The sequence below is a fragment of the Corvus brachyrhynchos genome, unplaced genomic scaffold (assembly GCF_000691975.1).
Source record: "Corvus brachyrhynchos isolate BGI_N302 unplaced genomic scaffold, ASM69197v1 scaffold18, whole genome shotgun sequence".
Classification (NCBI taxonomy): domain Eukaryota; kingdom Metazoa; phylum Chordata; class Aves; order Passeriformes; family Corvidae; genus Corvus; species Corvus brachyrhynchos.
In genome coordinates, this window is record NW_008246064.1 from 4,468,768 (window position 1) to 4,480,754 (window position 11,987).

General features: G+C 39.8%; 1 protein-coding gene across 1 annotated transcript in view; it reads right to left on the reverse strand.

The window, feature by feature from the left end:
- The window catches only part of EXOG (endo/exonuclease (5'-3'), endonuclease G-like), a 19,086-nt gene extending 7,595 nt beyond the window's left edge, over window positions 1–11,491 (reverse strand). The window contains exons 1-5 of the mRNA XM_017746793.1: window positions 11,474–11,491; window positions 10,768–10,917; window positions 9,426–9,565; window positions 7,606–7,682; window positions 5,097–5,211 (exon numbers count right to left, since the gene is read on the reverse strand). Coding sequence (XP_017602282.1) covers window positions 5,097–5,211; window positions 7,606–7,682; window positions 9,426–9,512 — 279 coding nt within the window. The 5' untranslated portion in view covers window positions 9,513–9,565; window positions 10,768–10,917; window positions 11,474–11,491. The remainder of the gene's footprint in view (window positions 1–5,096; window positions 5,212–7,605; window positions 7,683–9,425; window positions 9,566–10,767; window positions 10,918–11,473) is intronic.
- Window positions 11,492–11,987: the final 496 nt, after the last annotated feature.

Here is an 11,987-nt window from a genome sequence, read left to right on the forward strand (position 1 = left end):
GCTGATGTGATCCCACGTTTGACAACCCAGAGCTTTATTATAATTTGATACTGAATTCTGTATAGAAACAGACTTTCTGGCAGTACAAAACATTCCATTTACTATCAGTGTAACTTTATTTACTCAATCATTGTGACAGCATTAACTGCCTTCACTCAAGTTCCTTCTGGGTTTGTTAGGCAGCACTGATTCTGCTGAGAGTGTTTTCCCCCAATATTTGAGAGAGCTCTGTCAGATGGCACTGAGAAGAACTGAGGGGTGTGAAGGCAGGCCTAGCAACACACAAACCAGAAAACACTACAGATAAAAATCATAGTAACAATCTGCACAGCCAAGCACTCCAAAATGCAAATGTATGTACTTCAGGAAAATTTAATTTGTTATGGCTCGTCTGATTGCTATTGCCAAATCATTTGGCAATCCTAAAAAGGAAAGGAAAAAAAAATAAATAAGACATGTAAAAGAAAAAAAAAAAAGCTGTTCCTGAGTACAGTTATGGCATTAAAACACAGACACCCCAACTCCTTTTTATTTTTATTTAATAAAGAGGGTGGGTATACACCTTATGTATGCAATAAACTGTATTTACATGACAACAGACTACTACTTCCACAGAACCCACTTAGTTTACTTAAAAATGAATCCACCACAGAGCTTAATACCCCTTTTCCTGTAACAGCACAACCTTCAGGATGGGTACAGTGCTAAATAAAAGCAATTCCAATTAATCTACCCTGCACCTTCAGTGTGTCTGCTCCTCCCATCTTAACCCAGTGTCTATTCCGTTCATTTGTACCTCACATCTAAATATAGGGCTGACAGAGCCCTGGTGGTTTACACCAGCTGATCTAAGACAGAGCCCTTTGCACAAAGTTTATGGGACATCTGTAATGGACCTACATCCAGCAGTTACCTCTGTAGCCTTAGGACCACTTGGAGCAACCAACAAACAAGTAACAGCTCCCAGGTTTATTTCCTCCTTTAACAAGGATTCCTCCCCCCATAGTATCTTAGCAGAAGACGACCTCTACTAGTTCTGAAAGTTAACTGGGCAAAACCATAAAGTACCTTCTTGTACTTGAGAAGTGCAATTTGTTTCCCAGTTATTTGCCACAGACATAGATGACAACTGTATCTTCTGGGATGTCTATTGTGCCTCTCTGGCCCTGCCTGGTCATGCAATGTAGAAAATTAAACAGCAAACACAATTCCAGTATGAACCTCATGTATCAGTTAAAAAGTACATTCAAATGTCTTTTTCAAACAACAAACACAGTATTATCTAAACTGTATTTTCATTTGCCAGCCACAGCTGATTCTTCTTAAATTAGCATTCACTATGATGGCATTGGGAATGGGGAGGGTGGAACACAGCATGATGCAGTTAATTATTGCAAAATTTGTATTTTAAACTCCAAATCTGCTGACAGAGAAAAATCACTGAAGTGACAGTCACTGGACAGCAGTAATGTATAAGACAAGACACTGTCATTTTGATCTGATCCGGACAAAGACGAAAAACCTGCATCTGCCTCTCCAGTGACACAGAACAGATTTTTCCTGTTGGCATTCTATTCTACATATATTCTCAAAATATGTTTTTCAGATACCAAGCACGGTCATCAGTCTCCTCTTTGCAATAAAAATCGCTGCTGGAGACAGATGAAATGACAGAATATATCTGAGGACACCAGTTCAGCCAATAGACAGAACAATGCTGGCATCTAAGGAGTTCAAGGTTAACTCCCTTTCTGGAATTAAAGAGCAAATGGTACCAGAGTCCAAGCAGAAACTGGGAACAAAGCCATGACCGATGCTCTGTTTTTCCTCTATAGTGATCTAAAAATAACCTTTTTGGATGTCTGATGAGAAAAACACCAGCATGTAAACCCATGGATACGTATTTCATCACTCCTTTAGCCAAAAATAAGGAAACTAAGATTGAAGAGAGGATCTGAAACAAATCAATGCAGATACATTCACTGTAGCACTTCTGTGTTTTCTTTTTTTCCTTTTCACTGTTCTAGTCTGAGAACAAAAACATCAGAGAGGAGCTGAGCCTTAACAGTGGCACTGGCAGATTACAGGTTGTGAGTTTCAGCACTCTTGTGTGTACTGCAGCACTTCTCCTTGAACAGCACAGACAAAGGAAAGGACATCTCCTCACATCAGCTTCTCATGCCCAAACAATGAAGACTAAAACCCCTTTCAGTCTGAAGTCATTTGTGGGAACTAAGCAGAGTTCACTCGGAAAGACAGCTAAGAGATACCTTCCCTTCACAAGCCTTAGTGTTCTTCATTAGGGGCAGAATCCCAGGCTACCAAAATCAATGGCAATGACTGCAATTATATCCAAGGTGTCTGTTTGAAAAGAACTTCTCTCCGGTGCTTTGACAGGTTGCATTCCCTCCACTAAGTGTATGTGTTGATAAAAGAAAGAAAAAAACCAAACAAAAAAACCCAACACACCACTCTACTCTGAAGTCCCACTCCTCAAAGTACAACAGCAATGCAAAGCACAAAAACTTAAGCCATGAAGATATTTCAAAACTTAAAAAAAGTCAACATTCTCAGCCCGTATTTATTTAGAGGACCCAAATCAAAAAATTTAATATTTTAAAGAAACAAACAAACAAAAACCCCACAAAATCATTATTTTACTTTTCCCACCTGGAGACAGCATTATTTGTACTTAAATAAGAATCAATTTACATAATGAATGTCACTGTGGGAAGCTGAGTAAAATGATTTATGAATGTGAACAAGTGGTGACACACAAACTTCCCTTCAGTTCATTGTAAGACCAAAACTGGTAACACATTCCTAAAAGACCTATGTTGTCATCAAACCCAAAGACAATGAAGACAAAAGACAAGAACTGAACAAGATGACAATCACAGCAGCATGAGCATTTTGTCCCACTATTATTTCACCACTGTATTCAGGCATCAAGTTATTTTGAATAAAGCCAGTAAGATGCAGTGTCTGCTCTGATTTTTACCTGTGGAATATTAAAATTTACATTTCAAAACCAAGACTGAGAATGACAATCATTTTTCAGGAAATGCAATCTTCCTCTTCTAAGTAAACACTTTCTCTAGAGAAAAACGAGAAGAAGGTGAGCAAGATTAAAGTGAAACTGTTGGTGGATGCAGTTGATAGATGATTCAACTTCTTCCTGGAAATGATTTCCACTTATAAAATGTTCAAGTCAGCTCAGAATTTTTAATTCTTTGCTATGTTAGACGAATATATATTTTTAAGGATGAAAAATAAATGCAATATCCTGACAGCTACCAGGAAGCAAATCCCAGCAAGCTGTGTGCAAGCCTGGAGAACTCTGTACCATTCTGAGTGACAGTAAGCCAAATGCTCAGTTGAAGATTGTTGAAAGGGAACATCTCCCTCCTGCTCCCAGCTATGTGCTTTTGGACATCTCATGCTGTCACCAGGAAGCACTGGACTACTCTGTGTGCTGCCTCTACAGCAGTACAAAACAAGCTCAGTAAACCCAGTATGGATGGTTTTCCATTGCATTGCGTAATTAAGCATTTTGTGGAAGGATCTGACAGTCACCAGTGCAGGCAGACAAGAGCAAGGCAGAGAAAGGCCTGGGAAGTAGAAGGGGCAATGGTGAAGTGAGCACCTTTGGGTGGCACAGGATGACTGCCAATCTAAAGCTGGCTTTGCTGCTACTAACTTACCATCTGGCACTGGTCATATCCCTTAACCATGGCTTATTCATCCACTTGAAAATGAGCACAGTCTGCACTTCCCTCACAAAGATGTGGTGAGAGATGAAGGTTGGAACTGCCACTAAACACGAAGAAGGTAACACTACTGCACTTCCATGTACATAACTTCCCCCAAAAATACCAAACCCAAATCCAAAGCTGTGATTTTGTGACAGTCAAGGTTTGACATGTGTAGCTGGGGACATAAGGGACAGTTTTTGAAGAAGTAAAAAGGTAAAAGCAAACAGGAAAAATCACATTCTATCATGACTGAGTTCCAAGTTCAATCAAGTGGAATTCAGCTGTGTGTTTATAAAGGAGAAATAGTGCCTAACTCTTACTGCTAAACAAGCCAGTGTTGAAAGCTGAACACCTCCCTCTTTTGTGTCTCTCATCCCTCTGAAATAAGGGGTTGTGCTGGCAAGCTCATTCATTGCTCCTCAGAGAACTCGTTGGAAGCTGAATCACTCACGAGCTGAAGCCACAGTTGAACCAACTATTCATTTTCAAGGAAAAGGGGTTTTTCAAGAGGTGCAAAATGCAGCATTTATTATTTTCATTATACCAGCTTTCATCTGCAACTGGAAATAGCAATGATATCTCACTGTAGTGGGGGCAGAAGGTAACACTCCCTTGAATAACTTACTATGCTCAAACATTACAGATGTCTAAACACAAGCCTACAAGGAGTAAGTCTGGGTAAGCAATAATAAATTCACCTCTCAACTTGATAGCCTGTCCCATCTGTCTGTCAGTTTCTACAGACTGTGCATGATCAATCCTAAAACTTCAGAGTATTTTAAGCAGGTAATAAAAACAGGGGGCTAAAAGAAGGGGAGTATCAGTACCATTGACCTGTGATTACACTGCACTTGAGTGAAGTCTTCCAAGTGACTCTGGCATGCTCAGAATCTCAGTTGCAAGGCTTCATCCAAGTGATGCCTACGGTGTAGCAGCAAACAACTGTTGGCGAAATTAATGGAGCACAGCACTCCAATACCCTGCAGAGTTCTGAGAGACCCATACTACCTTTGTATTGCACTGTCTCTAAAGCACATGAAGAAACTGACTGAATAGATGCCTGTGCATTAGCAAACCCCACTGACTCTCTGCTTAGATAAACAGTTCTGCAGACCGTGGACATGAAATAGGATGATTTTAAAATAATTTGTTTATTTACAGAGATCTTTCTCATGTCTAGGCAAGACATAACATTTCTGCTCATCTTGTCCCAACAAATATTGCACATTTTATACATTTTGCCTGTACTAGGATGCCCAACTTTTGTTTTATCAAGTTATTATATAAATTTTAAATAAATAATTACTACTGCACTATTATCCCAGCAACATATATACATACCTGATAAGTAACACTCTTCTTTCCATCACCATTTGTTTGAGGCAAGGTAAGAGGTCCAGAAACTACCCAAACATCTTCAAATCTCTCAGTCAATTCCCGACAATACATTTCCATTCTGGAACATATTTGTCAGATAGGGAAAAGTCAGCTGGGAAGATTTAATCTTTTGAGACATAGTGAGAAGGGTCAATCACTGACAGGGAGCATTTTTCCAGACTCATCTGGGTGATTCACAAGCCAAAGAAAGTAAAATGTAGGCCCAAGTCCTACTTCCCATTTGTCCTCTGTAAATAAGGTTCATTTATTTACAGATAGATGTGTTACTGCACACATCTGAAAATAGTTTCTGCAGCCTTACCACATGTCTGAATAGCTGAATTCTCTACTTACTCCCACACTTGACACTAGAAATATACTGTTGATGGTCACTTGGGATTAGTAAAATAGAATTGTTCTAAACAGCAAGTTGAAGCATTTTTACTTTGAAAGGTTTTATCATATTATTGGATTTGTATGTTTCTCCCCAAGGATCAAAGTCCTGCAACACAGTTCTTTCTGTAGCTCAAAGTACTGAGCAAAGTTTCTATGTGTCATTCCCACTAACTCTACCTCCTTTTTTATAGGTATAAAACTGTTCAAAAATAAAGTAGTGACACCAGAAATACTACCATATTTTTGCTTTTTAAACTGCTTCAGTTTACAGCATATAATATTTCTCAAATAAGAAGGTTTCTGGACCCCACCTATTTTACATAAAACAAAAGATTAACAAGGTCAGGCTGGATGGGGCTTTGAGCAATCTGATGTAGGGGAAGGTGGCCCTACCCATGGCAGGAGGTTTGGAACAAGGTGATCTTTAAGGTTCCTTCCAATCAAACCATTCTATAATTCTATGATTACAGCCCATCTTTGATCTAACACTCAATTGTTACAGAAATCACATAGAGTGAGGACCCATTGCTCCTTTGCAAAGGTAAGAGTCACACTTCACACAAACAGACAAACAGAGTATCAGACAGATTATCCCAGCTAACTTGGCTGCTACTGAAAGGGGGAGGTTTCACCCCCTTCTCTGTCTCATTCCTCACACCTCTCCCTTGGGCGACTTGAGCATTCTTTATCTGTCAACAACCCTGAAAAAACTAGTTTGGTTTTTTTTTTGTGCTGGGTTAGTGAGTTAAATCAGCAAGAATGAGCAACACAAATGAGAATGAGCAAGAATGAGCCCTTTCTTCATGGGATACACCAAAGCATTGACTACAAGTGAATTCTTTTCCTGCTGTCACCAGCTTTGCTTCCAAGCAGCAACATATGTGAAATATGGTATCCTTAAAAATGTTCATTATTAAAGAAATGACTGACAAAAAAAGTGGCATCGCTGCCTTGCTCATGCATTTAAACTCTGGGAACAGAGTGCTGGGGTTGGGAAAAAGTGGCAGTAACTGCTTAAATTGCAGGGCTCATAGTACCAGAGGAAATTTTCAAACACTCCCCACGATTTCCTGATTAGGCAGAGATCCTGCTTAAGGGAAATGAAGAGCATTTTCCTACCTTGAATCGGTACAAATGCCTTGCTTTGGTGTAAGGAAAATTTATGTTCAAACACTTGAGTTATTAAAATAAGAAAAAAACCCTCTTAAAATGTTACGGCATTTTATTTGTCCATAAAACAGTATAACCTACTGAATGGCTCATCTGATTTTATACACATTCTTGTAAAAAAGGAAAGCAGTGTGCAGACGAATGATGATGCATTTCTGATGGACTTTTATTACCACACTGTATATAATTTTGCTGACCTTCCCTTAAGTGAACCTTGAGAAATCTGTAATTTTCCCCTCCTGTTTCTGAGCCTTCACATTTTGTAAGTCCTATGCAAGAAGCACTGGATGAATGCTACTTTTGCTATGTTCTCTGCTCAAAGGAAGGAAAGAATAAAAATCTTACACGAAGCAAGTTTAAATTTATCAACCACTCCACCTCAAAGGCGATCCAGTCAGCACTCACAAGTGACAGAGTGACTGCCCGACTGCTCCTTGGGAGCCAGGACCTGAAGGAACACCTCAGACCTGCAGTAGTGACAACTCAGTGGGGAGCGCTCAGTTCTCCAATTCAAAGGGACCCAACATCCACACACAGACATGGGAATACTCTCACTGCAAGCGCTTCTTTGAGGAAGATCTAAACCCTCTCTTTACTTCTGCTGAAACTTCCTTAAGGATGTTAAGCCCGGTACTTTTACCCCATATCAGCCAGAAGAAATAATTACATCTAAATAAATGTCCTCGACAGTTTGATTGAATAAAAAACTACAGTAGTCATTACACTGTTCTTTCACTGAAAGGACTGAGTTGCCTTTCATTTCAGAGAAAGCTCCTATGACCTCTACAGGTAACCTATAAACTGCTGTAGAATAGCTGGATGTGAAGAAACTTCATAAATAAAGCATTTTTGATTGATGCTACTGCCTGGTATTTTTCACTTTGTTTATTTACAAGTAATTTCTCACCTGTTCCAAAACCCAGCATTATTTTCATAATTCTGAGGCACGATGTTAGACAGATAAAACGTTTCAGCCATAGCTCTCTGCATAGAGAAAGAAAATATCATTTCACTGAAACATTTACAAGCTGAGAACACATTTCAGCAGTTTTTGGATCAGAATCCAATTTCTAGTTTAGTTTTAATATTTATTAGCACAGAAAATAAGATAAAAACCGAAGTCAGAACACCTACAAAATTGTTTTGGGTTAAGAGGTAGATAACTGAGGTGAAATCTTGCAAAGTCATCTACTTTTTTTTTTTTTCCCCCTGGCAGAAACAACACGATAATGTCCAGTTCTAGAACCACAGGAATTACTATGTCACCCAGTGTCAGTTTGGTAATGTCTTTGAAAGCAACTAGTCATTTTTCATTTTGAATGGGAAGGACACTTTCAAACACGCTTTTCATTTATTTGACTGCTTAATGGCCAACCTTTTCTTTCCTTTCCAAGAAAAAGTTTTATTAAATATACTCATCAATAACGTACAGGCAATGAAATTATTTATGAGACCATTAATGGTCAAATATCCATATATCTGCTTAATTTCATCTTGTAGAAGTGTCATAAACATCTCTGAACAGAAGCTCATATACCTCCAGAGGTGAAGGACCTGATGCTAAAACACTAGGCATATGCAGGGAAATACAGAGGAAAAAAATTCCGAGATCTCAATCCAGAATTTTCACAGGTCCTGCATTTGTCATTATTTTTCACATACTATTTCTGCAAAGTGAAGGGACTGACAGAACACTTTAGGATAATGAGCAAACACTACCTCCACTAATTAGACTGTGAAATTAATTTTTTATTGCCCTGTATTTGAAAGATTGTATCATCTCACTGCATTTCAAGCTAGGTCCAGGAGCTCTGTGCACAGGGAGCTCACCAGCAAAAATTCCCCAGATATCACAAATAAATAACAACAAAGACACTTCCAGTAGAAATAAAACTACTGATTCTTTCATTTACCACATGCCACTGTGCTGTCACTCCACCCCACTGAATCCTATTCTGCCTGGAAGAAATACGAATTCAAACTGCTTCTTAATTAACAAATTGCTGCATTAGGCACATTTCACAAGAGGATCCAATAAATTCAAGGCTGCTTTGTAAGTCAGCCAAGGCATTAAGGCATGCTTCTCTTACAGCTTGAATAAATGGCAGGTGAAGACATTTCACAGACTGAGAGAACCACGGCAAAAGGGTCTAATTTACCTCATACACATTGCAAGAAAGGAAAAAGCCTTTTAAATCATCCAGGCAATCCCCTTGCCAATACAGAACAGTACTTAACAGCATCTTTGCTTTGCCCAATCTAGCCTTAAATATCTCAGCAGCTGTTGGCCAGAATGACATCATTGTCCCTGTCTCCCTTTAACTGAGCTTTGAAGACTTCCAGGGCTTTCCTGGTGAAGGTTATCATCTTCATTTTACACGGAGACAATGTGACATGCAAGAGGCTGAGAAGACTTGCTTAACACCACACTGTTCAAAACATCATCTCTGCCAAACAAGCTGATCTAGGTGTGATTTAATTAAGAGAGGTATGTCATCAGAGCATGCACCTGATTTAGATGCCTGAAGCAGACTGTGAGAGCATCCTACACTGCTCAGTCAGGAATAGACCTTGTAACTCCAAATCCAGCTCTGAGCATCAATAATGACATCATGTTCCACCTCAAAACAAACTGCAAAAGGAATGCTGCACATTACTTCTAAGGGTCTTTTGACCCTTTCCAACTGATAAACACAAATTAAAAGGATAGGAGAAAAAAAATCCTACTGTTGAAAATTTGTTATCTCCTGCTGGTGCCATGTGTCCTCGTGACCATCCACTGCCAAGGTAGTCTTCATTGACAGCACTGAACATCAGAGGGATGTTAGGATCTGGTCTGAATTTACAGTGCTTTCGATCTGCATCACCTGAAGAATAACACACTAAATGGTCATCTTATCACAAAACCATCATAACCAGAATACAAAAAGATCTAATTCTGTCACATCTTGCCAAATGACCCATGCTTACGGACTCGGCACATTAATCTGAATTCTGTTCATCTCATGCTCATTTCTTTCTGCTATGTGTTCTAAATCTTTAAGTCCTTACTTACCAAAAAAATATATGGTTTTTTGCATCACAACTTTTCAATCTTCCCCAAACAACACAGGCCTGCTTCAATTCTCAATTCGAGTAGCTACAGACATAAATGAGAGCTGAATGCCTCAAGATGTTTGATTTCAACTTGCAGGTTAGTTGTATCTGACTATTTGGAAAACATTTCATCAATTCAGCCATTAAGGCCCACTTGAAAGTAAGCCTGAAATTACTGTTTTCTTCTCAGAAAGAAGTGGGATCAATGATGCCACTTAGGGGTTGGTCATAATGTTTTCAAGATCATGCTTTTAATTTTGAAAGGTAATTTGAAGACAGTGATTAAGATATATTTAGACGGCTATTGCTTTCATAAAACATTTTACAATTACATGGTTACCTCCATTACTAATAGTCTGCCTTATAAAAACTGAACTAATGCTATAAACTTAATTTACAATGACTGTATACCACTCATATTTCATTCACCACCGACAGCAGAAAATCACTGAGCCTCTGTCTTGCATAAAGAACAGAGGAGTGAGTACGAGGTAAAGCACATCAGGAACTACGACAGAACTGCACCAGAGTAAATAATGGCTGCAGTGAGGAGGTAATGCCCTATCTAGTTTTGAACAACTGCTGATACCCTTTGCTCAGTTTTTATCTCACAAATGGACATTTTCCTCCCATTCCAAGCAAATCTCTACAATCTGTACATCAGAAGCTCTGGCTACCACTGGCATTGACTCCACTGACACAAACTGGACCTCAGAACTAACTCCACTAGCTAAGGAAGGAGCCATTTTTATGCCCTCAAGCAACTTTGCAGGTCCAAATCAAGCAAGGAAAGGTTAATTTTCATTGTTTCATTTTCTCTCTATTTGTGTTATAAAAAGGTAAGTTGAACTTCCCTCCCAGAGATCACTATAGGATTTTTCTCCCCTGCCTGCTCCAGGGTGCACCTTCTGTGAGCAGCAAAGCCCATTCAGGGCATCACAGATACGAGTAAAGTAAATAAACACCTACATACCCAGTGTCTTTTGTTTCGAAATATGTTCAATCACCCATCTAGGCACCCGTTTTGCCTGGTCATAAGACAGTGCATGATTTGTGTAACATCTGGTCTCTGTTCCAGCCTCAGGAAATCCATATCTTTCCAGAAGAGCCTCTTCTATTGGTTCTAAGGAAAAAAATAAACAGAAAGCCATGCAAAGATGAAATGTGATCATAAGCAAGGCAGTAAGAAAAACATCCCAGCGGGTGTAAACCTACTGTGTCGGGAATTACTTGAGGTTACTGCCACAATTAAGACCTAAAAAATATTAAGAGAATTATACTGTTAAACTCTCATCAGCCAAAATAGTTGTGGTTCTCACAGTGCTTTAACATGAGGATCTCAGCTCTAGGACTAACTCACCTACTCTAATGCCTACAGAAAGCAGAAAAAAAATCGATCAGATAATTTTTCTTCTACAGAAAAAAAGCTATCAGATATTTAGGGACAAATCAGGCAAAAAGGAGTTACAGACACAGGAGATCAACACACACATTTCACCCTTTGGAGCCAGAAATCGAACTCCTCACAAACTGAGATTTACAAGCTGGGCACAAGCAAGTCCTGCCCTCACTGGGAACGCTTATACTCTGCTGAATGAATAAAAGCTTCACCGAATTTTCGGGGGTTTTTTTGCAAGCAATAATTTTCTCTCATAGGGGAATATTTACAACCATCTTACTGTCTTGTTCATTCTCCAGCCATCTGTCCAACAGCAACTCATGTTTTTAGAGCCATTCTTCCTCCGCTTTCCAACAATCCGGTACCTTTAAAGCCTTGAGGCTGCGGAGAAAACCATTCACTCCCTCAGGTGCCCCGAACATCTCCCCCCACACCTGAACCCCACCAGACCCCAGATTCGATAAACGAGCCTCGGCTCATCCAGGGCAGCAACAGCTGAAATTTAGTTATGGTCTGACCCGAAATGTGTGTTTAAAACTAAATACACATTCCTCTCCTGCCGCGAGCAGGTGCAAAGGGAAGCGCTTTTAACCACAAGTTACAGCCCAGCATCCCAAATAACCTCCTCCCACCTCAGCCCGGCGCAGGTACTGGGGGAACCTCCCGATCTCCGCGCAGTCTTTGGGCAGACCGGGAATGGAGGAAGGAAGGAAGGAAAAGTATCTTCTGAGGGGAAAGAGAGGGTTTAGGGACAGAAGGGGCTGGGGGGAGCGGGGCTGCGGGACGCGGGACCA